Source organism: Adiantum capillus-veneris, chromosome 24 (genome assembly GCF_014529385.1).
Source record: "Adiantum capillus-veneris isolate H3 chromosome 24, ASM1452938v2, whole genome shotgun sequence".
NCBI classification, from domain to species: Eukaryota; Viridiplantae; Streptophyta; class Polypodiopsida; order Polypodiales; family Pteridaceae; genus Adiantum; species Adiantum capillus-veneris.
The window spans coordinates 114,557,333-114,583,112 of NC_140954.1; the positions used below are offsets into that span (position 1 = coordinate 114,557,333).

The 25,780-nt window shown below is 47.6% G+C and overlaps 2 protein-coding genes across 4 annotated transcripts in view; one reads left to right on the top strand and one right to left on the bottom strand.

The window, feature by feature from the left end:
- The window catches only part of LOC147426984 (mitogen-activated protein kinase HOG1-like), a 156,345-nt gene that overhangs the window by 104,486 nt on the left and 26,079 nt on the right, over positions 1–25,780 (top strand). The gene's annotated exons all lie outside the window — the stretch shown is intronic.
- On the bottom strand, positions 681–2,786 carry LOC147426985 (uncharacterized). The gene has a single exon (XM_086498701.1). The coding sequence runs from the start codon at positions 2,154–2,156 to the stop codon at positions 1,389–1,391; it is 768 nt and encodes a 255-aa protein (XP_086354827.1). The 5' UTR covers positions 2,157–2,786; the 3' UTR covers positions 681–1,388.

A 25,780-nucleotide genomic window follows, 5' to 3' on the forward strand; every position in this document is an offset into this window, starting at 1 on the left:
GATGCCAGCCACTATAGACCCGGCCTTAGTTTGCTCTTGGGCTCCTGTTGAGCCCGCGTTCAGTGTATTGTGCCCCTTTATGCTATGTATGCACCTGGATATGGAGACCATATGTTAAGCCCCTCAACCATCTCTTACCTGTTTCGACATGCTGTCCCACTCATGTCCACATATCTCACCACACATCTGAGTTGCTCGCTGGCCCCCCGGCTCCGCCTGATAAATCCCCATGGCGGTACATTGATGTCCATCCGGTTGTGTTCCTTGCTGGTATGCCTGGTCTTGTATCGAGCACACTTAACCCTTTCGCATTCTCTTGTAATTCGCCCCATCGTGGGGGAATCCAACGGCCATCTGAGTCCTGCATCCGGATCAGCCCCTGTTGGTCCATTAGGTGTAACCTATGTCTTCGCGCAATGCGCCTACTAAGACCAGAACACGGTTCTAATCCCATTGGCTTCTCCTTGCATCGACCAAGCGATTTCCACTGTGCTGTTATCTCTGCACTTCCGCACACGTGGGTCATTCCATATTCGAACGCATTTCAGCATTGGATACCTTTTCCTGGGTCCCATACGAGGCCACCTTGCCCTTTGTCCTTCCCGCATAACGGTCCTCGAGGGGTTTCCGATCCCACCCCGAGACTTCCTTTGTCAAGTGTCAATACATCTTCCCATACATCGATCCTTAACAGGGCTATCTCAGCCCCAGTAATCGCTCGTTCGGTGGTTTCAGTTATCAATAGGAAAACCCGCCCTGGCTGCCATCCGCAAGCCCAAGAGCACTCAATCTGGCTACATACCACGAGTACTTTACTCAAGACTCGATGAGGGGCTCTGGCCCCTTTACCACAACCCACAACGTAGATCTGCAACCTCCCTTCTGCTGCACCACACATCTCGGCTTCATCCTTAAGCATGCTTCCATAACACACCTGGTTCCATTGCGATGGCACACGGCTTCTCGGGCCTCCGGATTCTTTTTTCCAGAACCCACATAAACACACATCCTTGCAGAATATTTCCATTGCCCACTGGCAAGCACGATCTGCCCAAAAAACTAACCCCGAGTTACTTATGAGTATCTCCAGTAAGGGCCAGTTGTGGCTGGTTACATAGGTGCATTCCAGCACTTGTCGCATCTGCATCAGCTCCACAAAATGGATCTTCGTGAGACCCCAATTCCTGTATATTCCGTCGACCTCAATACACATACTTGATTGGCTACATTGCCAGGTATACTCCGCTATCTCAACCCCATTCGTGACCACTCGCATCGATGCCCTCAATACCGTGTTTGTCAATCCCACACACACTCTATCTGGTTGCGCTTTACCTCGAACTGAACACCCAGCATTTCCCGAAACGAGCATCTCCAGGCTCGATGGGTCAGCACCAAACGGCTCCCCTTCGCAATACATTGCTCGAAATGCCTGGTTCCGGCATAGGTAACCCCATCTCAACGACCATCAGCTGGTTGATCTCGTAACCCCCGATGTAGTACATACAAATTTCACGGTTACCCTGCTGTTTCTTGCTTTGATTAGGATCAGGTGACCCAACCTGGATCCCCACTTCTTTGCTTGTGTCTGGCCTCACACCTGGTTCGGACCTGGATAACAAAGTTTCAAATATCTCAGTCAACTTGGGAAGCATCCCCCTCTCCAAGGAGAGTGACCCCGTCTCATGGCCTAGAGGCGCATCCACCATCTCTGGTCTTACATCCCGCTCAGCCGTATCTTCCCACAATTCCAGCACACCCGTTGTTTCCACACCAGGCACCAGCCATTCCCCGGTTTTCGATTCATACATATCTGCATACGTTTGCGTTCCCCAATCGTGTGAGGGGTGGGAGTCGTCAGGACCCACCCGGCGCTCCTCTAAAGCTTCCTCATACCATTCCACTATACGGGGCATGCCAGCCTTTTCCGAATTCAGCACCCCCATGCACTCTTCCACTCCCCAACCACAAAAGGAAAACAGGGAGACAAGCCCCAGCGGGCGTGCATCAATATGGCTCTCGCTCGAGCAATCTTCATTATACATACCTGGCTTGCAAGCCATCCCTTTCTCATCCCGGGGAGCATAGGAGTACCCACAAGTATCCCCATCCGTCTGACTACTGTCCTCAAGCATAACCCCTTCGCTCGGGAGCATAGCGTTCAATTTCTCTGTCAAGTACTATTCATCCATTTCGACCTCGCACAACTGATCCGCTTCTTCTCCTTCATCAACGCACGATGCATCAATGCTCACCTCTTCCTTCGCTCAAGCCGCTTCTTGGGCCAGCTTATCATGCATCAACGATACCTTCTCAAAAAACCAAGTGATGCCCTGCTCTTGCCGGCGGAGTTCATCCTCCAACAGCGCTTTCTTTCCTTCAAGTGCCTTTCTTACTCTCTTACTTTCCGAACGCATCGAATCTACATCCCGGTGGTAACTCTCCATAATCCTGGAACGTGTTTGAGAGATTGGCGCCCCTTCCAGTGTTTCTTTATTATTAATGCTTCACAAAGTACAATGTTCGAGGGTCCTTGTCTCAGTGGTGCTCCTGCTCGAAACTCAAGCCCTGGCACTTTATTTATAGGCCATAGGCCTTCCAAAAGCATTACGTATGAAAATCTTCAAGTCTAAGCATCTGGGTCCCAAAAGCTAGCACTAGGGCTGCCAAAACGATTTGCGGAAATCCGACAGGTCCCATGTCAGCAACGCAAATTGCGGAAGTCCGTAGGGTTTGCCATGCCATGAGGAAAATCATAGGTCTGTATAGTTACCACGTCATTAGTCCTCAAGAAAGGGTTCTCTCACATAAGCCTCATCTTCTAACACCCTCTCAAGAATTGCCTCATTCCTCTCAATGTCGTTGCATTGTGATGCTCCACACATCCAAACTTCTTTCTTCTTACACAGCCATGCAGCCATGCAGGTACTTCAGACCCTCTTTGTGTTGCAAAATCAAAATCTTCGATAGGGGTTCTCGTTACATCCCTGTAACTATGATCTCGCAAATTGATTCTCGTAGTGGTCTCAACGTGATGCAAATATAAGTAACATAATTCCAATCTTCTACCATCTTGAATTGCCTCATGAACGGTGTCCAAGAATGATATCATAATTACTTTTCTTTCCAAAGTCTACTATGGCAAAGTATGTTCATACTCTATACCACATGACGATACCGCTATCGCTTCCAATAATCCTAGGGGTCTCTCTACATGTCCATCAGTCAACTGCAACTTCATACATGTGGTCCTAAAAGCTGGCTTACCCTGTCACAAACTACTGACGTGTCAAGCCACTGAACAACCTGCACATCCCGGTTGAGGGGCCTAAGCCCTAAGAATCAACAACAACAACAAAAGAATAAGAAGAAGTTCCCACTAACTTATGGGACCCCCTCTGAGGGGCCCAAGTGACCTAAAGACATTTAAATATAAAGCAAGACCAAGGCACACCCAAAAATAGCGTGGAGAACTGATGATGTGACTGCAACTGTACGGACAATCCGCAATACACGTTGACATGTTGACGTGGCACTTGCAAGAATTTTCTGCGTTTTGTATTGATGACGTGGTAGTTGTATGGAGTTCTGTTATTTGCGCTGGCAGCTTTTTACGCCAACTTTTGGGCCAGATGCTTTTAGAGTTTGATGATTTTCATGTAATTGCTTTTAATAGCCAAGGGCCTTTAAATATGTGCAGAGGGCTTAGTCTTTGGCACGCTTCAGTGTGAAGGTGCAGAGGATGGAGTACCGGCGTTGTACTTTGTTCAAGCAATATAAAGAAATACCGAAAGGGGCGCCAAGGTTTGGGGTCGGTGCTCTCTCGGGGTGGAACTCCGTCACTCCTTATCTCGTGTCATGCATTCCTTTTAGTTCAATTGTTATATGAAGTGCTTAAAGTTGTTTAGTCTGTTCTTTTTTGTTGGCACGTGGTGCCTGTCCTCGTGACAGTGGTATCCGAGCTTGTGTGTGCTTTTCTGAAAGCATACCGGTCCTACTGAAGTGCAGACAGAGCAAGATGGCGCTTCAAAGTTTCTAGGAAAATATTATAAAGAATCTTTGTGTCTCGACCCCATACTTATTAGCCACCCCGGTATCGTTGTTTCTACTCATGGCCCGGATCTGGATGATTATTTACAGGGGGAGTTTTAAGGAGTCTGAGAAGTGGTTACTCTCAGCACCTCCAAGCGACGTAGGCTGCTGTTTGGGGGGCGTTTGGTTGTAAGAGGCCTCTATATCTCCTGGCCCGGACCTTTTTAGGTTATGCGGGAGGAGTGATGAGGGAGTCATTGGACAACTCATGGCCCGGACCAAGATGGTTATTTGCGGGGGGAGTGTACATCGGCGACTTTATGTTTCTATGTTTTGTAACATGCATATATGAGCATTTGTGTTGCATTGTGATGTGCCAATCACTAAATACTCCTTATTGGATGAGATTTTTCTGGGAAACCAACGACCCAGGATATCAAGAGTTCGAATTTAGAATGAGACTCCGTATTGGATGAGTTTTTTATGGGAAGCCAAAGACCCAGAATGAGAAAAATGATTGTCCCTCGGAATGACCGTCGAAATTTTTGGAGCTAACTTGAGTTGTTTACAGATATGCTATAGTCGCGGACAATTACTTTTTTCCAAGAAGGGGGGATGTCACAAACTGCTAACGTGTCAAGCCACTGAAGAACAACGCCAACCTGCACATCTCGAGCGAGGGGCCTAAACCCTAAGAAGCAACAACAATAGAGGAAGAAGAAGAAGAAGTTTCCACGAACTTATGGGACCCCGTTCGATGGGGCCCAAGTGACCCAAAGACATTTAAATAAACAGGACCAATGCACACCCAAAAATAGGGTGGAAAACTGATGACGTGACAACAATTGTACGGACAACTTGCAGAACGCGCTGACATGCTGACGTGGCACTTGTATGGATTTCCGCGTTTTATGTTGATGACGTGACAACTCTACGGATTTCCGTTATTTGTGCTGGCAACTTTTTACAAAAGCTTTTGGGCCAGATGCTTTTAGAGTTTGATGCTTTTCATGTAATTGGTTTTCATGGGCCAAGGGCCTTTAAATATGTGCAGAGGGTTTAGTCTCTGGCACGCTTCAGTGTGAAGGTGTAGAGGATGGAGTACCGGCGTTGTACCTTGTTCAAGCAATATAAAGCAATACCGAAAGGGGCAGCAAGGTTTGGGACAATGCTCTCTCGGGGTGGAACTCCGCCACTCCCCGTCTCATGTCGTGCATCTCTTTCAATTCAGTTGTAATTTGAAGTGCTTAAAGTTGTTTAGTCTATTCTTTTCTGTTGGCACGTGGTGCCCGTCCTCGTTACATACCCCATTTCACTAAGATTTGTTTCGTGGCTACAGCAATACCTGCCCCACTGTCAAGTACTCTTGCTTCTTACCTAGCTGCTGCGATGGCACTCTCATCACTCCTTTCTTTAGCCTTTTGTTCCTTGGCCCCAATCTTACAAGACCCCATAAGTTAGCACAACTTATGAAATTGGATGTCCTTCCATTTTTGGCTTCTCGAATTAGTTCTGCAAGTTGGTACAACTTCTGCTGCATCTTTTGGTTGGGCTCTGACCCCTATTTGCTTGGTGTTCGTCCTTTAGGTCATGCCATGTCATCACTTTGTGACATCCCCCCCCCCCCCCCCCCCCCCCCCCGAAAGAATTGTAATCGCCCTCGATTACACCTGCAAAACCAATATAAGCCAGAAACAATTCAGTAGACACTCACTCTTAAGTATCGACGCACTAGACAACACATATTGAGTACTTGCACGAAGACGACAGTCATTGAACATTCCCATCGAGATCTTAGATGAGAATCATGATCATCGTAACGTATTTAGCAATCACATTCAGATCTCACCAATCTCTCGTGGATGTATTGATTGACTAAGCTTGTTGCTATCATATCCACATCACTGCTCAGGTGAGCAAGACCAAAATGCTGCAGTCATTTCGTCTTTCAAACATGCACACATGAGAGAGCACATATAACAAATTCATTTAAGGAATTCCCATTCAAAGTACTTCTTTTCATAAAGTCATACAATAGAATATTGTTAGCCCATTAGTACTCTTGAAATCTCACAAGAAATCGGTGACTTTAGTCCATCTGGGTAATTTGTGACAAAGGAGTGGAGTAACTCTCCTCTTGTGCAATCTGCACCGCCCCAGATTCAACCCGCTGATCATCGGTAACTCTTGGAATAGTCGAAGCTAGACCAAAAACTTCAAGGTAAAGCTCTAAAATCTGAGGTGTGGTCCTCCTCCTCCATCCATTTCTCATCCGATGCCGAATAGTTCTTAAACTTGACTAAATACTGGCGTACCAGCTTACCTTTCACTTTCCTCGTGAGCCAGTATTTGTTCTGGAATGAGAATCTTCTCTGTCTCTTCCACCGCATGTTTCTCCTTTGGCTCTCTGTCCATTGGTACCTCACCTTTGAAAGGTCTCAACAGGCTCACATGAAATGCATTGTTAATCTTCCAAGGATCTGGTAACTTTAGTCTAAAGAACACAACATTTATCTTTTCCTGAATCTGGAAAGGGCCATAGTATCGCATACTCACGTTTGGAAAAAGTTGCTCCTTCTTTCGTTTCCGTAGGGTTGCCTTCTCAATCCGTAGAAGCACCCAGTCATCTTCCTTCAACTGCAAGTCAAGTCAATGCTTGTTCGCTGCCTTCCCGTGCCGTGCTTGAGACTTCTCAAGAGCTTCGCGTACCTTGCAAAAGCAGTTTCCAGATCCTGAACATACTGAGCTGCTTCAAAAATCTTACCCTTGGTGCTCAGAATAGGTGGAACCTTCTTAGCACCCTCGATGATCTCAAATGGTGCCGTCCTCGTAGACGTATGTACTGTGTTGCTGTAAGCAAACTCCACCAAGGTCAAATACTTCTCCCATTGAGCCTTCTAATTAGAGGTGTAAGCCTTCAACAAGTCCAAAACCACTGAATTCGCTACCATCTGTTATGGGTGGAAAGAAGACGAGAATTGTCACAAATTGTTGACGTGTCAAGCCATTGAAGAACGGAGCCAACTTGCAGATCCTGGCCGAGGGGCCTAAACCCTACAAGAAGCAGAAGAAGAATTGCGTGGGGAATTGATGACGTGGCAAAGCTGTACGGAATCTCGGATTTCACGTTGGCATGCTGACGTTGCAGCTGTACAGATTTCCACAATTTCTGTTGACAGTGTTGACGTGGCAATTGTACGGATTTTTGCGTTTAACTGTAGCGCAGATAGTGTGTCGTGCTCTCTACAGTGGGTGCTCCTCAGTGCAATGTGTGTGACAATCTCACTCAAAACAGACTGGAAATAGGAAACAATAGACAACAACGCTCACTGACACAACAGCAACAACAACAACAATAGTAGACCACACAAATGACTCGAGTATCTCAGAGCACTGATACAGACTCTGGCGTGGCAGCACACTCAGCTCGAGCCCAGGACTCTCAGGTACAATGGGGGTGTCGAGGCTCAGATGTGCAAGGAGAGTGAAGAAGTGCTGTGTGTCTAGACTCTATGCTCCAGACGACGACGCTGGACCATATATCCAGAAGATGATCCACCAACGGCCCATAAATGGCAGCCACCTAAGCCAATCTCCAAAGTGAGTGGTGGTGGTGACCTGGCCACGATGTCCACTAGACCACCGTCCGTATCCTGCCACGTGTCACTGCCCAGCCGAGAAAGTCCGTCCAGTGTGAACCAGACTGAACCAACTGTACTAACTGAGTGTCCTGTGAAAGTGACACTGTAGCTTGCTACAGGTTGCCCGCCACAAGACCGCTCACCGTCTCGGTGAGAGGAAATAGTCTCGGTGAGAGGAAATACTGAAAAACTAGGAAATGAAACCACTAGGTACTGCATAGTACATCTTTTTTGAAGCAGGCGCTAGGCCCAACCATGCAAGAAATGATTGCTGCTGGCAAGAGAATTCAACACTTGGAGGAGGAGGTTTCTCTGCTCGAACACAGGATGGCAGATTCTTATGCAAAGATGATGACAGTTCAAGGCTGAATTGGGAGGGAAAGAGGGGGACGAATTGGGAGGGGGCTGAATTGGGAAGGGACTAATTGGGCAGAGGGCCAATTGGGGTTGGGAGGGGAGAATTTGGGAGAGGGCTGAATTAGGAAGGGACTAATTGGGCAGAGGGCCAATTGGGGTTGGGAGGGGCGAATTTGGGAGAGGGCTGGATTGGGAGGGAAAGAGGGGGACGAATTGGGAGGCGGTTGAATTGGGAAGGGACTAATTGGGCAGAGGGCCAATTGGGATTGGGAGGGGCGCATTTGGGAGAGGACTGAATTAGGAGGGGACAAATTGGGCAGAGGGCCAATTGGGATTGGGAGGGGCGCATTTGGGAGAGGGCTGAATTGGGAGGGGACTGAATTGGGAAGGGAGTAATCGGGAGGGGGTTGATTTGGTGAAAAGGCCAAATAGGAAGAGGGAGTAGGTGGACAAATTGGGAGGGGAGGCGAGTTGGGGAGGGGAAAAGGGGGACGAATTGGGGAGGGGGAGGGACTAGTTGGGGAGGGGAAGGGGCGAGTTTGGAAGTGTTGGGCAAGTTGGGGAGGGGAAGGGGGACGAGTTGGGGAGGGGGAGGGTAGGGTAGGGTTGAGGGGAAGGGACTAGGTGAGGGGTGAGGGGGATGGTAGGGCGAGGGCTGGTGAGGGGCTGGGTAGGGGCGAGGGGAAGGTGAGGGGGAGGGTAGGGCGAGGGGACTGGGTAGGGGCGAGGCAAGCTGAGGCGGGTAGGGGCGAGGGTAGGGGGGCTGGGTACAGACGAGGGCAAGCTGGGGTGGGTAGGGGCGAGGGTAGGGAGGGCTGAGTAGGGGGTATGGGCAAGGGAAGGGGGAGGACTAGGTTGAGGGGGAGGATAGTGAGGGCGAGGGGAAGGGTAGGGTGAGGTCGAGGGCGAGGGCGAGGGGAAGGGGGAGGGGGTGGACTAGGACGAGGGGGAGGATAGGGCGAGGGCGAGGGGGTGATGGGGAGGGTAGGGCGAGGGCGAGGGGAAGAGGGGGAAGATAGGGCGAGGGCGAGGGGTGAACTAGGGCGAGTGCGAGGGGGAGGGTAGGGCGAGGGCGAGGGGGAGAGGGGAAGGGTAGATAGGGGCAAATAAAGAGCACTTAGCTATAGCTATAATGAGCATCACATGCAAGACAGCTATCATGATCTTGGAATTCATCTTGCAGGACGGGCTCTCTGAAGGAAGTTTGCTAGACGACGCAGAGGAGAGCTTTGTTCTGGTCGGGGAAGCAGACACCACAGAGGTTGGGGTTGATGTTTGAGGGGTGGTGAACTCCTGTAGTGGAGATTTCTTCTCGCTTATATACTTTTTCACAGGCTTTTCAAATTCAACGGCTTTCATCAAGAGGGCTTTCATCGAGAGCGCATCATGAGTATCTTGTGTGACCTTCAACACTTTAGCTGGCACATTAGGTTTAGTGACTGTGGAAACATTTGAAGAGGGTGTATCTTCAGGCCAAGAGTGAATAGAGACTCCATAACAAGGCATAGATTTGGTAGTCTCCAACCACTCAAGCAGATCATCATCTGACCCTTCAAGTGTAGTAGGTTGTTCTTGTTCAGGTTTGGTTTCCATTGACAAAGAAACTTGCTGCACCACGGGATCCATACCACCTTCTAAGAGAATGGGTTGCATCGAGGAGCCAGAAGTATGTATCCACATTGCGTCGTTCCCCCAATCATGAAGTGCTTTAGTGTGTCGTAGCCATGGGCTTCCAATGAGCAAAGGAAATCCGCCCTCAACCTGGGGAAGACGAACCACAACAAAATCCAAGTTAAAAGTAAAGTCTTGTACCTGCAGAGGCACATTGTCCACTATGCCCACTGGGTAGACTGTCCGCTGGTCGGCCAACGTAACTGTGAAGGGAGCAGGGCGAGTAGGCTGTAGACCTAGAGCTAACATAGTGAACTCGGGCATCAGGTTGATGCCAGATCCACCATCCACTATCACTCCTGAGAATTGCCGACCTAAAACGGACACTGTAAGGCGAGGGCTTCTATAATCAGTGAGTGGAGCAGCAGGATTAGATATCATATAGGACTCTGATGGTCGCACTGGGAGGTGCTCGCCACTAGGACCTGCTCCAGGATAAAGTGGCTGAATAACAGCAAGGGTGTCACTTCTAAAATTTGCATCTAGAAGCAACATGTCATAAAGGGACACTTGTTGGAAAGTGTTCTTCAAGACTGTCTCTGCTGTAAACTTCTCTTTTTCTACCTGTTGTTCCTTTGGTATCTTGATCTTCTGCAGATCGGAAACTGCTTCCAAGAAAGCTTCATCAATATCGGAGAGCAAAGATTTGGATTCTTTCATGGCACTGGGGGATTGCTTGTTAACAGCTGCAGACAGGGTATTCATTGGTGTGAAAATGTGTGGGGAAGTTGAACTTGATGGAATGCTAAGACCGAGAGCGGCTCTCTGGGCCCGGGTGATGGCCCGATGGCTCCTCTGCCAACTGCGGCGGCTGAGAAACAGTGCTAACTGCTATCAAATCGAGCTTGGGAAAGGCAAACTCAGTCTGGCTTTGACTTAGGTTCAAAGCCGTAGATGCACGAATTTTAGGGCAATCCTTACTGTAGTGATCCTTCATATCAGGGCAATGACGGCAGGGAGGAGACCCTTCGGGCAGAAGGCATTTGCTTTGGTAATGACCATATTGACTGGACGAGTCGAAGGACGAGGTGGTCCTTGCTCCATGGAGTTGGAGGTGGAGGCATAGAAGCTGTGAGGTGGTGAGGGAGCATGGGTATGATAAAAGCTCTGAGAGGGAAAAGTGCTCTGCATACCTTGCATAGGAGGGGCTGTCAGCAAAGGTGGCATATGGTGTGGATGGCCACAGGGAGAAACCATGTTGGATGCAGGTGCTGGCCCTTGCTGAAAAGAAGGACCAAGAATTTGCTGTATTTGTCGCAATCCTTTGAGGTAGTAACAATCCTTGTCCTCATGTCCAGATTTTTCACAGAAGTGGCAGTAAACCCGAAGGGGGCATTCTTGTGGAGGGTGCCCTAGAGAGCGGCATGAGCTACACCAAACCGTAGCCTTAGTCTCTTGCTGACACTTGAGCTCTTCTAACTCGCGTTTAATTTGTTCCAATGCCTCATGATGTGGAGGCTTCTCTTGACTAAGAGAGAAGGACCTCTCCTCTTGAAGAGCTCGCTGTAACTTTAGGGCTTCCAGTTCCCTGCGTAAAGAAGTTAAAGGATCAAAAGGACTTTCCAAAAACACAGAGGGGGTCTCTATGTGAGGGGGGTTGGTGAACAGCTTCCTAGCCCATAGTTACCCGGAACGCGGAACGGGAACGACGACGGGATCCCTGCGGAACGGGGGAACGGCTAGGGGTCCGGAACGGGAACGGCGTGGAACGGGAGGTATAAGAAACACCCAAATAGTGCATTTTTTAGCTCCTCGTGTTTAAATACAAGGAGTATTAGAGTGCTTTGACTCTAATACTCACAAAAAACTCGTTTTGAAGACCATTCAACCTTGCTATTACTAGATGATGAGAGAGAGAGAGAGAGAGAGAGAGAGAGAGAGAGAGAGAGAGAGAGAGAGAGAGAGAGAGAGAGAGAGAGAGAGAGGGGGAGAGATTTGAGAGAGTGAGAGGGAGAGGGAGAGGGAGAGATTTGAGAGAGTGGGAGGGAGAGGAAGAGAGCTTGAAGGCTTGAAGCCTTGAGCCTTGAGCCTTGAGAGAGTGAGTCTTGAGAGGGAGAGATCTTGAGAGTGTGAGAGGGAGAGAGCTTGAGCCTTGAGGATTAGCTTGTGGAGAGAAAGGGGGAGGGGGGTGCATTTTATGAGTCCTTGAGGCCTTGCATACTTCAAAAAGAAGCCCAAACATTTACTTCAACTTTTTCAATTTTTGCCAAATTTGTTTGTAGCCGTTGGCCTTTCCAGGGGCATTTTGGAACGTTCCGGGGCGTTCTGGAACGTTCCGGAACGGCCGTTCCGGTTTGCACTGGCCACCCGGAACGTCAGACGTTCCGGGATGTTTCGGAACGTTCGGGAAGGGAACTGCCCCCCGGAACGCCGGAATGGGGGCTAGGGGGCGTTCCATGGTAACTCTGTCCTAGCCCCCTCTATCCTCGTAGCCGCTGCGCTGAACTCTTCCAGAGTGGCGTCGGGTTGGAGATTCTCTCGTAGTTTTTGCTGAGAACTTTTGGGAAGCGCCTTCTCTACCCACTTCTTAACCATAAATTCACCTGGTTGCTGGGGAATCTTGGCAATCAAAGACTTGGTTTTCGTCATAAGTTCTGCAAAAGTCTCCTCTGGCTGGAGCACCATGTTGGCTAACTCATCCAACACCTTCTCCTGGTAGTCACCGGGCATGAAAGCTGCACAGAATTGTTGCCTTAAGACTGCCCAGGTTGCAAAATGGTTCTCTGCAAACTGGCTGTACCATTTGTCTACTAAGCCATCCAAGGTGGATGGAAAGAGTACCAAATAAGAATCTTCCCTGTTAAGACCACGACCCCTACAAAGAGATACAAACCTCCTTGCATGGTCATCAGCATCTTCTGAAGAGAGACCTTTGAATGTAGGGAACTTGATGTTTACCTTAGCGAAAACGCTAGCCAATGGCTCCATGGCCCCTTGCTGAGCCTGTTGCTCGGTAGCCTGCTGTAGCAGAATAGGAGAGAGCTTCACTGGAGAAGGTGATCTGGAAGATGTGGAACCGGAGGGAGGAATGGGTGATGCCGTATGTGGAGGTATGGGTGATGAGGTTGATGGACTTCTAACAGGTTCCAAGGGTCGTCTTCTGTTGTAGTACTTCAGAGGACTCAGGAGTGCGCTTTCACGCTCGACTGACCGCCTTGTATGGGTCATGCAGCGACCACCAAACCAACCAAGCTTTGGGCAAGAAAACCTTGAACTGGCTAAAGACTGGTCTAGACTCTACTAGACCAGGCAGGTGACTAGACCGAGCTGGACAAGGGACGAGGAGGACTAGACCAGGGTCTAGACCAGGCAAGTGACTAGACTAGGCTGGACCAGGGACGAGGAGGACTAGACAAGGGTCGAGGAGGTCTAAACCAGAGACGAGGGCAGGTTGGACCAGAGACGAGGAGGGCAGGTTGGACCAGGGCGAGAGATGACTAGGGCCAGAGAGGACTAGACCAGTTGGACCAGGCGAGAGGAGAACAGTGCAAGGCAAGGTCGGTGAAGCTAGGCAAAGTAGGCGAAGTTGGATAGACCCAACTAGCTTCAAGATTTGCACCTCACAGAGTGAGATTTCAGTTGAGGTCCCACCGTGATCGCCAAAATGAGAGCACTTGTAGCGCAGATAGTGTGTCGTGCTCTCTACAGTGGGTGCTCTTCAGTGCAATGTGCGTGACAATCTCACTCAAAACAGACTGGAAACAGGAAACAATAGACAACAACGCTCACAGACACAACAGCAACAGCAACAGCAACAATAGACCACACAAATGACTCGACTATCTCAAAGCACTGATACAGACTCTGGCGTGGCAGCACACTCAGCTCCAGCCTAGGACTCTCAGGTACAATGGGGGTGTTGAGGCTCAGATGTGCAGGGAGAGTGAAGAAGTGCTGTGTGTGTAGACTCTATGCTCCAGACGACGACGCCGGACCATATATCCAGAAGATGATCCACCAACGGCCCATAAATGGCAGCTACCTAAGCCAATTTCCAAAGTGAGTGGTGGTGGTGACCTGGCCACGATGTCCACTAGACCACCGTCCGTATCCTGCCACGTGTCACTGCCCAGCCCAGAGAGTCCGTCCAGTGTGAACCAGACTGAACCAACTGTACTAACTGAGTGTCTTGTGAAAGTGACACTGTAGCCTGCTACATTAACTTTGATGACGTGGCAACTCTACGGATTTCCGCAAAACGTCTGACAGCTTTTTGCACTTTTTGACTAGTTGCTTTTGTGTTTAAAGCTTTTAATGTAAACTGCTTTTAATGGCCAAGGGCCTTTAAATATGAGGCCACGGGCGTGGCAGCACACTCAGCTCCAGCCCAGGACTCTCAGGTACAATGGGGGTGTTGAGGCTCAGATGTGCAGGGAGAGTGAAGAAGTGCTGTGTGTCTAGACTCTATGCTTCAGACGACGACGCCGGACCATATATCCAGAAGATGATCCACCAACGGCCCATAAATGGCAGCCACCTAAGCCAATCTCCAAAGTGAGTGGTGGTGGTGACCTGGCCACGATGTCCACTAGACCACCGTCCGTATCCTGCCACGTGTCACTGCCCAGCCCAGAGAGTCCGTCCAGTGTGAACCAGACTGAACCAACTGTACTAACTGAGTGTCTTGTGAAAGTGACACTGTAGCCTGCTACATTAACTTTGATGATGTGGCAACTCTACGGATTTCCGCAAAACGTCTGACAGCTTTTTGCACTTTTTGACTAGTTGCTTTTGTGTTTAAAGCTTTTAATGTAAACTGCTTTTAATGGCCAAGGGCCTTTAAATATGAGGCCACGGGCTCATTCTTTGGCATGCTTCTGGACGAACGTGCAGAGTGTGGAAGAACGGTTTGTAGTGTGTTGATGCAATATAAAGAAATATCGAAAGGGGCGCCAAGGTTTGGGGCCAATACTCTCTAGGGTGGAATTACACCACTCCGTGTCGCGTGTGCTCTCTCTCTTTAAGTTTAGTTGTTATTGAAGTGCTAAAAGTCTGTTCAGTGTGTTCTTTTCTATTGGCACGTGGTGCCCGTCTTGTGACAGTGGTATCAGAGCATCAGGCGTGTGCTTTTCTGAAAGCATACCGGTGCTACAAAAGAGCAGACAGAGCAATTTAGAAGTATCTTCGGAATTTTATTGGAAGTATCTTCGAGGCCCGACCCGCTCCGTCTTCACCGCTCATGTCTTACAGGGCATAAGCCATAAAGATCACTTGCAAGAGAAGCATCCAAGATTTGTTTCGAGCTGTTGTTTTTCTCAGAGGTAGTGTCATGCAGTGGTGGAAGTCTAGCTACTAAGCCGTACACTTCAAGAACTTGGCAAGCTTTCAAGAAAATATTTGCCGGAAGTTATATGGTTTCTGACATCTTGCTTCGGAGTGCAACTCTGGCAGAGTGGGGTATCCTTAAATGCTTGCCATGGAAACCCTACCATATTGTAACTTGAAATTTCTATACATCTCTCAACAGGTGTCTCTTGTTGATAACCTCGGAGGTCCAGTGTGATTGCCAGGTCTTGGGACTATCATCACCGCCACAGGAACATTGCTTGTGGAAACTTGTTTCGACTATTCAAGAGTTTGTGGATCATGCTGCGGTCCGCTATGACATCATGGAAGAAACCTAACCCTAATTTTGGTGCAGGTTTCAAGATGGAAAGTCAGCCAACTTTTCAAGCTCGACTGATGTCAAGATTGTTTTTTAAGTTTGAATTTTGTTTGAAAATTTGTTTGGGAAAGTATTGTTTGAAATTTGTTTAAAATGGATGCTATTTGTTTGGAACCTGCCTTGGTGCCGATTTGAATTGTTTGACTCTGGTTTTAATATTGGTTTCATTAATTGGTGATTTACTCCTGAGAGGAGTAGTGAGAAATACTGTTTTGGTATTGTTTGAACCTCGGAACGACGCATACGGGATATCTGGGGAGCGTTTCGTTGTATGCTTGAGAACCTCGGAACGACGCAGACGGGATGTTTGGGGAGTGTTTTGTTGTATGCTAGAAAACCTTCGAACGACGCAGGCGGGATGTTTGGAGAGCATTTGGTTGTATGCTTGAACCTCCAAGCGACGCAGACTGCGGTCTGGGGAGCGTTTGGTTATACAATTCTCTAACCTCATGGACCGGACCTTTTTAGGTTATTTGCGGGGGGAGTGACCAGGTAGTCGTTGAGTAGCTTCATACCGCAGACCATTTGTTTCGGGGGAGTGTTCAAAGACGCTGTTTGTTGTGTCTTGTAACATGCATATGTGTTGCATTTTGATGTCCCAACTACTGGATATTCATAATTGGATGAGATTGCCTAGGTATGTAAATTTTAGTGCATCAAGATGCGCGGGGAAGATCAGTGCGGTTTGGGTGTGATGGCTAATTTTACTACGCCGGAATATCAAGGGTTCCAATCTGGACGAAAGGAAAAGCCAACTCCTTAACAAAAGAGCCGAAAGGAGAAGTCAACTCCTTTTTAAAAAAAAGCAAACGGATAGTCCCTCGGAATGTCCCTCTTAAATTTTTGAGCTAACTTGAGTTGTTCTGCAGATATGCTATAATCGCGGACGATTACTCTCTTTCAAGAAGATGGGATGTCACAAATTGCTGACGTGTCAAGCCACTGAAGAACAGAGCCGACTTGCAAATCCCGGCCGAGGGGCCTAAACCCTAGAAGAAGGAGAAGAATAATTGTGTGGGGAACTGATGACATGGCAAAGCTGTACGGAATCCTGGATTTCACGTTGGCATGCTGACGTGGCAGCTGTATGGATTTTCACAATTTTCGTTGACAATGTTGACGTGGTAGTTGTACGGATTTTCGCATTTTACGCTGATGACGTGGCAATTGTACGGATTTTTGCAAAACGCGTTGGCAACTTTTTGCACTTTTTGACCAGTGGCTTTTGAGTTTAAAGCTTTTCATGTAAACTGCTTTTAATGGCCAAGGGCCTTTAAATATGAGGCCATGGGCTCATTCTTTGGAGTACCGGCTTGTAGTGTGTTGATGCAATATAAAGAAATACCGAAAGGGGCGCCAAGGTTTGGGGCCAATATTCTCTAGGGCGAATTCCGCCACTCCGTGTCGCGTGTGCTCTCTCTTTCAGTTTAGTTGTTATTGAAGTGCTAAAAGTCTGTTTAGTGTGTTCTTTTTATAGGCACGCGGTGCTCGTCTTGTGACAAGAATTGTAACCGAGTTCTAATATTCTCCTAGATTTCCCTCCAAAACAAACTAGTAAAACGGGTATCTCTATCTGAAACTATAGACTGAGGCATGCCATGTAGTCAAAATATATGTGAAACAAACAGTTTAGCCAAATGATCTGACTTCACCGTCTTCTTGACCGGAACAAAATGAGCATGCTTGCTAAATCTGTTGATCACTCTCCAGATGCCATCGAACCCACTCCGAGTCTTGGAAAGATAAAAAATGAAATCCATTGCACTACTTTCCCAAGGTCGGCTAGGTATAGGTAAAGGTTGCAAAAGACCTGGTGCCTATCAAACTTGGACCTTCTGGCATACTAAACAACTGCGAACAAACTTGTCCTTGTCCTTTTTGAGCCTCGGCTAATAGAAAAACCGTTCCACACCTATCAAGGTGGTTTCTATGCCGTGATGGCTCGTAAAAGGTGGACAGTGGCACTTTGTTAAAACCTTATTTCGTAACGCTTATGTAACACACACCAAGTTTTTCCGCATCAAATAATAGCCTTCCTTGAGAGAATAGCCCGTAACCACTTCCCCACTCTGTAATCGGTCAAAAAGATCTACAAAATCGGGATCTATGGCGTACTGATCTACCATATCCTCGAAGCTATGGTGAAAAACCGCCGAAATAGCCAAAACCAAAGGCTTACGAGACAATGCATCTTTTATTCTTCTGTCCCTGAACATGCACAATTTGAAAGTGAAATTGTGACAAATTGTTTGCCCACCGCATCTGCTTGTCCGAAAGCTGTTTCTGAGACAAGAAATAGCGTAAACTCTACTGATCGGTGAACACTGTAAAATCAAAAAGTGTCGCCACAAAGTAAGAGCATGGATAACTGCCAAAAGCTCTCTCATAAATTTGTGAAACCCATTTTGGTCTTGAAAACATTTTGCTCTCGTAAGCTATAACATGGCCATCTTGCATAAAGACCGCTGCCAGACTGCATCACAATATCATAGTTACATGGGACGGCGGGTCGGGGTCGGGAACGGGGTCGGGACGGCAAAAGCCAGGAAACGGGGACGGGGGTCGGAACGGCAAAAAAAAAAAGAGAGTTTTTTTGGCATTTTTTGACCTACACACATGCCACACACATAGAGCATCACTTTGACCATAAATTTACACTAAATAGACCAAAGAACACGAGTCATATAGGCTGAAATGTGCTAATAAAACATCGATGATTGATGGATACAAAATGAGAAGTGCATGCCACAAGGGCTCAAGAGTCAAAAAGCCTAAAGGACTTAGGACAAGCCTGAGGCCTCAAGGATAACAAAAAGTACAAAGGGCTATGTAGTAGGTAGAGTCGTAGACTCAAGAGTCTAGACTCGAGAGTCGAGTGATCAATGATCATCAAACTCAAGAAGTGCTCGCCTGCTGAATCTCCACATCGTCGTCGTAGTCGAGGTCGTCAGCAACGTATGAGGGCTCCGGCTCGGGAGGCTCGCATTGAGGCTCGAAATCCTCCTCTAGCTCCTCCAAAAGAGTATCGGCCATAGATGGATTCTCTTGTGCCATCTCCCACTCAGTGAAAGGATCTGCCTTTTGTGTGATGCTCTTGGCAAGCATGCGCAAGTTAGCGCTCACAAACACCAAATCATTGGCCCTCTGAACGCCAAGGCGATTCCTCTTCTTAGAGGCAATGTGGCTGTACACACTCCATAGTTACTCCAAGCAACTAGTGGTACATGCTTGGCTAAGGACACGAACAGCCAAGCGCTGCAAATGTGGGCCATCTCCTCCATAGTCCTCCCACCACAAAACCGAGCCAATCTTGTTGCGATCAAGCTGTGCATCTACACATCCATAGGAGCCCTTCTTTTGCCTGTAGTTGAGTAGCTCGTCCAAGGGAGCATTGAGCATTGAGACTATGAGTATTAAGAGGCCCAAGGGAGCCTTTTATAGCCTCCCAAGGGCCAAGGCTTAAAAAATATGGCAGTTGGGGCTGCACAGAGCCGTTGCAAACGGTCAAAAACGGTCATTTTTTTAAATCCGACCCCGGCCGACCCCTGCCGTCCCCGTCCGGTCCGTCCGACCCCGGTCCGGCCCTGGCCGTCCCCGGTCCGTCCCCCCTGCGACCCGCCCGTCCGGCCCGTTTTCCGTCCGTCCCTCGGCGTTCCCAGCCGTTCCCGGCCCGGTTACGGCCGTTCCCCGGCCCTAGGGCCCGTCCCCCCCGTCCCCTGTAACTATGCACAATATACCTCAAATGGTTTTTGCAAGTCTAGCAAAACCAACACTGGCCATTTGTCAACTTCTCTTTGAGATTCTTAAAGGCTGCAATCTCAGATGGTCCCCCATGTGAAAGGAACTCCATTCTATGTCAAAGCATATAGAGGAGAAGCAATCTTCGCAAATTTTCAAATGAACTGCCGATAGTAAGAGCACAAACCCCAAAAGCTTCGAACCTCATGAACATTCTTCAAATTTGGCCAATTTCTAACTGTCTCAACCTTGACCGGGTCCATTTTGACACCTTCCGCAGAGACGATGTGTCCCAAAAAGTGGATCTTTGGTAAGAAAAACTCTCTCTTCTTCCCATTCACCACCAACCGATGTTGCCTTAGTGCCTGGAAAACCTGTAATAGGTGTGGTCGATGCTTTGCCTCATTCTTGGAGAATACAATGATTTTCGAAAAAGGTGCCCACAAATGACCTATACTATCGAAGAATACTATTCATCATCCTGTTGAACGTTGTAGGAGCATTTGTGAGAACAAAAGGCATCACCAAATACTCGTACAATCCAAAGGACGTCTTGAATGTGGTTTTGTATACATCTCCATGAGCGATCCTTATCTGACAATAGCCACTTTTTAGGTCGATTCTACTGAAACAATTAGAACCCTGTAACCTGTACAGTATATCATCGATCCTGGGTATTGAAAACTTGTTCTTGATGGTGATTTTATTGAGAGCCTTGATCCATTTTTGTTTAAAACCAATAACACTAACGAGCGGTGAGGTGATGTATTCGGTTGAATCAAACCTTTTTCTAAAGGTACTCTCACTTGGTTCATAATTTCTTTGTTTTGGGCTCTATTTACTTTGTAAGGTGGCTGGTTCGGTGACGTACTGCTCGGAATCAAATCAATGGTGTGATCTTCAGGATGGTGGGAAGGTAACTCTCTTGTAAGCCTTGAGAGAAACAATCAGCCTGAGCTTGCAAAAATTCTTGTCGTTCCTTCTCAAGCTCAGAAAAATCTGACATTTTCTGGTCATCTATCTCATGTAAGAACATCGATTAAACAAACAAATTGGATTTCATTAATCTGGAAATGGCCGAGGCCGATACAAGTGGGACCGACTCGCCCTTCAATTTTACATCAAGAACTATATCTCTACCCTTTCCATTCTTCAACATTGCTTTTCTCGTCTTGTAGTCGACCACTACGTTGTTCTTGTGGAACCAAGGGATTCCATACACTTACCTAGGGGGTCTTTATTGGGCCGAGATTTTTTTTGAGAAGAGCAGCAGAGACTAGACTGACTAGAGCTTATGCGGCTTTGGGATGATTGGAGAGGATGTGTTCGCAGGTTCAGTTCTAGGAACCTAGGACAAAGTGATGGCTCTTTGATACTTTGGTTGCCTCTACTATGCTATATGGGGTGCAGGTTTGGGGACCTTCTGTAGGCCAGGAAGGCTGGAGACGTATGGAGAGGCCCTTGGTATCTATGATCTCTCTGCTGATTAGAGCCAAGGCCTCCGTACCGCATGATATATTTGAGCGGAGTTAGCTGCCCCCCCTATGGAGATTGAGGCGCTTACCAGATCAGTCTCCTTTGTACACAGCCTATGGGGTACTACCAGAGATAGATATGCCAGGTTGGCCCTAGAGTCCTCCAGACAGTCATCTCTACAGGGGGATACATCATGCTTGTATGCACAAATGACATCATGGTTTCAGACACATGGCTTCACCATGGACATGCTGCCTCCTTTTCAGTACTCTCTACAAGCACCCTTGATGTCTCTGACACGGGTGGCGATTACTAGACTCATTCATCGCGATCTGATCCAGCTGCACACGAGGAGGACATGGATAGAGCAGGTACAGGAGTTGGGCATGAAGATGGCTTTCGATAGAGAGCATCTTGTCCACCTCACAGAGGATGGGTTTGTGATTCGACCTAGCTATATGGACACACATCTTTCTCATGGTTTGCGTTGTGCCATTGGCCAAATACGCACATCCTCACATCAGCTCGAGATTGAGATTGGCAGATTCGGAGGGATATCAGCAGATAGCAGGATATGGCGCTTATGTCATCTAGAGCCAGAGATAGAGTTACATTACATATGCCATTGCACAGTGTACTATGAGATACGAGGCCGTTTCCATTGTCTATTCAAAGAGGGTTTTGGGCCTTTATCTAGGGTCATGAGTTATGAGGATCAAAGATCTCTTGGACTGTATCTACTTGAGTTACACAAGCATAGAGACACTTTACTGAGAAGAGCTGGAGAGAGACAGTCCCAGAGATAGATTACAGATTTCTTTACACTAGATATTGGACACCCAGAGGAGCAGCCACCATTGCAGAGCTCTGCCCGCATTCATACTACCACTACTGGCATTCTCATAGACCGAGCATTGGAGCTAGAGAGATCTAGAAGACCGCGATTGAGGAGAGGAGCTACACAGTATAGACGGAGACTACAACAGAGGATTCGAGCCATACTTTCTCGACGGCCAGAGTGCGGATGAGGATGGATCTCTACCATATCTATCTTCGCCACCCCTTCTCTCATTGTACTACACAGTGTACTGGGCACCTTTATATTAGCTGGCACATCCATATAGTCCCAGTTTGTAGTAGTTGTATTTTTGTTTCAGTTCTTTTTTATTCCGAACATGGTATCAGATTCACTATGTTGTAACAGCTTGGTCTCTTAGGTCGTTTTGACCTTTGAAGACGTTTATATATCATTTCATTTCATTTCTCTCTCTACTCAAGTTCAGTTCAGTTATTTTGGAGTTTCTGTTCATGTGTTGCTATTGATTTCTCGCTTGGAGTGTCCTAGCTTGTTACAGTACCACGTAAGTGCTTATCCTTTGACACAGTGAAGTACGCTTGTGAAACGAACGAGGAGATAGGATCTCCCGGCCACACGGACCGCCTACAGATGCACGTCGGACGAACCACCCGACCATAGTCACCATCCGGCAGCTCCCTCGTGCTGGGGCCAACGTCTGAGGATGTAGGCGTGCACCCGTAAGACCGAGCGTCCCATACCACCCGGCCTCACCTCCTCGAGGTGACCTCGCGCACTCCTAGCCTCGCGGGCTAACCATTGGCACTCTGCCAGTGGGGTCGATAACTGCAAATGAGGCCTTGGCCTCCCTTTTATAATAATGGCCGGCCACACTGGCCGTATTCACACTACGTCCGCCCGGACACTGGACGCCCATCCCGACGGCATCTGGGCTAGATCCCCTCTCCTGTGAGCGGGACATAACATACTTCCCCCCTTAAGAACCATTGATGTCCTCATCAATGAAGTGGGGATACTAAGCCTTCAACAGGTTCCCAAGTAGCAAACCTTTCAGATTGACCCTTCCATTTAATTAAGTACTCATCATAGGCCTTTTGGCGAGAATGACGGGTACGATGATCCAAAACTGCTTCTGGTTCTCGAGGAATATACTCAGTTTGCATATCTTGCCATACATTTTCCTCGATAGGCACGACAACATCAGCTTCGCCCAATTTCACTCTAAGGCGGCTGACATGAAACACTGGATGTACAGTAAGATCCAAAGGAAGAGCCAGTTTATAGGCAACTTGGCCAATTTTCTTTGTGATCAAGAACGGACCACAGTATCTAGCTGAAAGCTTATAATGCTTTCCTGTTTGCATAGTCTTGGAATCTTTGGGTATCTTCAGATAAACCCATTGTCCCACATCTAGAGTCCTTGGAGACATCTTTTGATTAGCATAAGTAGTGACTCGGTCACGAGCCGTTCTTATACTATCCTTAGCCAATTCGAGCATTTCCTGCATGTCATACAGGAAATCACGAGCTTGGCGTTCCTTGACTTTCTCTAAGCCAATAGCAATTGGGGATTTAGGCTCAAATCCATACATCAGCATGAATGGGCTAAATCCAGTCGCAGAATGCTTACTACTATTATAGGCAAACTCTAACTGTGGAAGATACCTTTCCCAGTCAGACTGCCTATGAGAGACATAGGTTCTCAACATGTCCTCTAACGTCTGATTCATCCTCTCAGTTTGTCCGTCGGACTCAGGATGGTCAGAAGACGACATACTCAACTTCGTCTGAAGATGAGCAAACACATCTCGCCAAAATCGGCCAATGAACTTAGTATTTCGATCACTGACGATATCCTCTGGGAGACTATACAGCTTATAAAGCTGATCGACAAATAAAACCGCCAACTCATGGCTTTTTACTGTCGACTTCGTTGGTATAAATTTTGCCATTTTTGTGAGTCTATCGACCACAACCCAAATAGCGTCATTGCCTCGACTAGTATTACGCAAACCAATGATGAAGTCCATGGAAATACTTTGCCACTTGGCATCTGGGATTTCCAATGGGTGTAGCAGGTCAGCTTTCCTAAGGCGCTCTGCCTTATTGACCTGACACTGAGCGCATCTCTTCACATAGCTCTCTATGCAAGAGCGCATTCTTGGCCAATAGAAATATCGCTTGACCAAAGCCAAAGTTCTTTGGATGCCTGGGTGCCCAGCGCTAGGAACATCATGGCATTCGCACAAAATCCTTTGTCGAATCTCATCGATTTCCGGCACGCAGACTTTACCATTTCTGAACAATAGTCCACCTCTAATGGAATATTGTCGTTGTCTCGTCTCTCCAGCACGACTCACATGGGTCTCCGGACCACCCAAGCCTGTATGCGAGGCATGCCCCGCTTCGACCTCGTTCCATATCTTGCCAAAATGGCCATCGGAACGACATAGCCCTCGGAGAGAGAGATAGAAATCCGTCGAGATTTCAGCCATAGACAAGGCATTGACCTCAGGAATCCTGCTGAGCGCATCGGCAACTCGATTGCTGGATCCTTTCCTATAACGGATCTCAAAGTCAAACTCTTTCATAAGCTCAACCCATCTGGCCCTCCGGCCTCTGAGATCACCCTGATCACAGATATAGCGCAAGGAGTGATGATCTGTCCATGCAACAAACGTAGAGCCATACGAGTAGTGCCGCCATTTCTTCAAGGCGTGGACTACGGCGTAAAGCTCCTTCTCATACGTTGGATAACGCATCTCAGCGTCAGAAAGCTTCTTACTTTCAAACGCGACAGGACGTCCATCCTGATATAATGCTGCACCAATAGCATAATCACTAGCATCCGTTTCAACCACAAACGGTTTGCTAGGATCCACAATGTGCAATATTGGCGCAGTAGTCACCAAGTGCTTTAGTGTCCGAAAGCTTTCGTCGAGACGCTCATTCCAGACAACAAGGGGATTACCTTTACGATGAGGACCCAAAGTCTTCGGCCCTTTCACCCCTCCTTTTAAAAGTTGTGTAAGTGGAGCAACAACTTTAGAGTAATCCTTGATAAACTTGCGAAAGAGTCCAGTAAAGCCTAAAAAGGACTTTACTTGGCGCACATTCTTCAGAATGGGCCAATTTCGCACTTTATCTAACTTTTTAGGGTCGACGCGAATTCCATCGCGAGTAATGAGTGACCCAAGTACAGAAGCTCTTTTTTAAAGAATTCACACTTCGAAGCCTTAGTGTAAAGCTTTTCAGTTCTCAGTACTTCGAGAACAGTGCGTATATGCACTAGGTGCTCAGACAAACTTCGGCTGTAGATCAAGATATCATCGAGAAATACAACAACGAAGTTGCCTAAAAATGGTCTCAGCAGATCATTCATCATCTGCTGAAACGTAGCTGGAGCATTGGTCAAACCAAAAGGCAAGACCAAAAACTCGTAGTGACCATAACGCGTATGGAAGCCTGTCTTAGGAATATCTTCCAGTTTGATCCGTATCTGATGATAGCCTAATCGTATCTGATGATAGCCTATCTATCAGATTGTCCATGCGCGGGAGCGGATACTTGTTCTTGACAGTGAGCTTATTCAACCCCTTGTAATCCACGCAGAAGCGCATAGTGTTATCCTTCTTTCGACAAAGTAGCACTGGCGCTCCCCACGGGGATTTGCTAGGCCGAACAAAACCCTTGTCGAGATAATCCTTCAGCTGTCGCTGAATCTTGTCCTCCTCGGTTTTACTAAACCGATAGGGTTGCTTTGAGAAGGGCTGACTACCAGCCACCAACTCAATGCCATGATCTACTCCTCTCGAAGGCGGCAGGCCAGGAGGTAGATCATCAGGAAAAACATCCTTGAAATCAGTCATGATTTCTCAGATAAAGTTGGATTAGTCGGAATCCCCAAGTTCAACAGAAGAACATGAAACATTTTTACGAAATTCAGTGACGAAAGTACCAAGCACTAATGAATCAAACCAAACAGATGGTACACATTGATAAAAGTCAACATCAGAAGACTTTAATTCTTTATACATTTCCAAAGCAGTAACAACTGGTATTGCAAAACCATTATTTACAGACTTCTGATTACAAAGCGACACAGATACATGAGGCATGTTCTGCTTAACAAAAACAAGAGAGTGATGTACATAGTCTATATACAACGAGTCTTGTTTATCATAAAACCATGGAATTCCTAAAATAACATCTGCTATGTCCAGGCGCATGATGTGGAAGTCCAGGTTCTCTTTGTAATCAGCCAGCTCGAGCGACAAGTCTGGAACCATTCGATTCCATACATCCGTATCCACGCCATGAGCCATCTTCACGCAATACTCATGGTCACTGTCTTGCGTCCGCAGGTTCAGTTTCTGCACCAAT

Coding starts and splice junctions, on each gene's coding strand:
- LOC147426985 (XM_086498701.1), bottom strand. CDS start 2,156: ATGCTCCCGAGCGAAGGGGTTATGCTTGAGGACAGTAGTCAGACGGAT.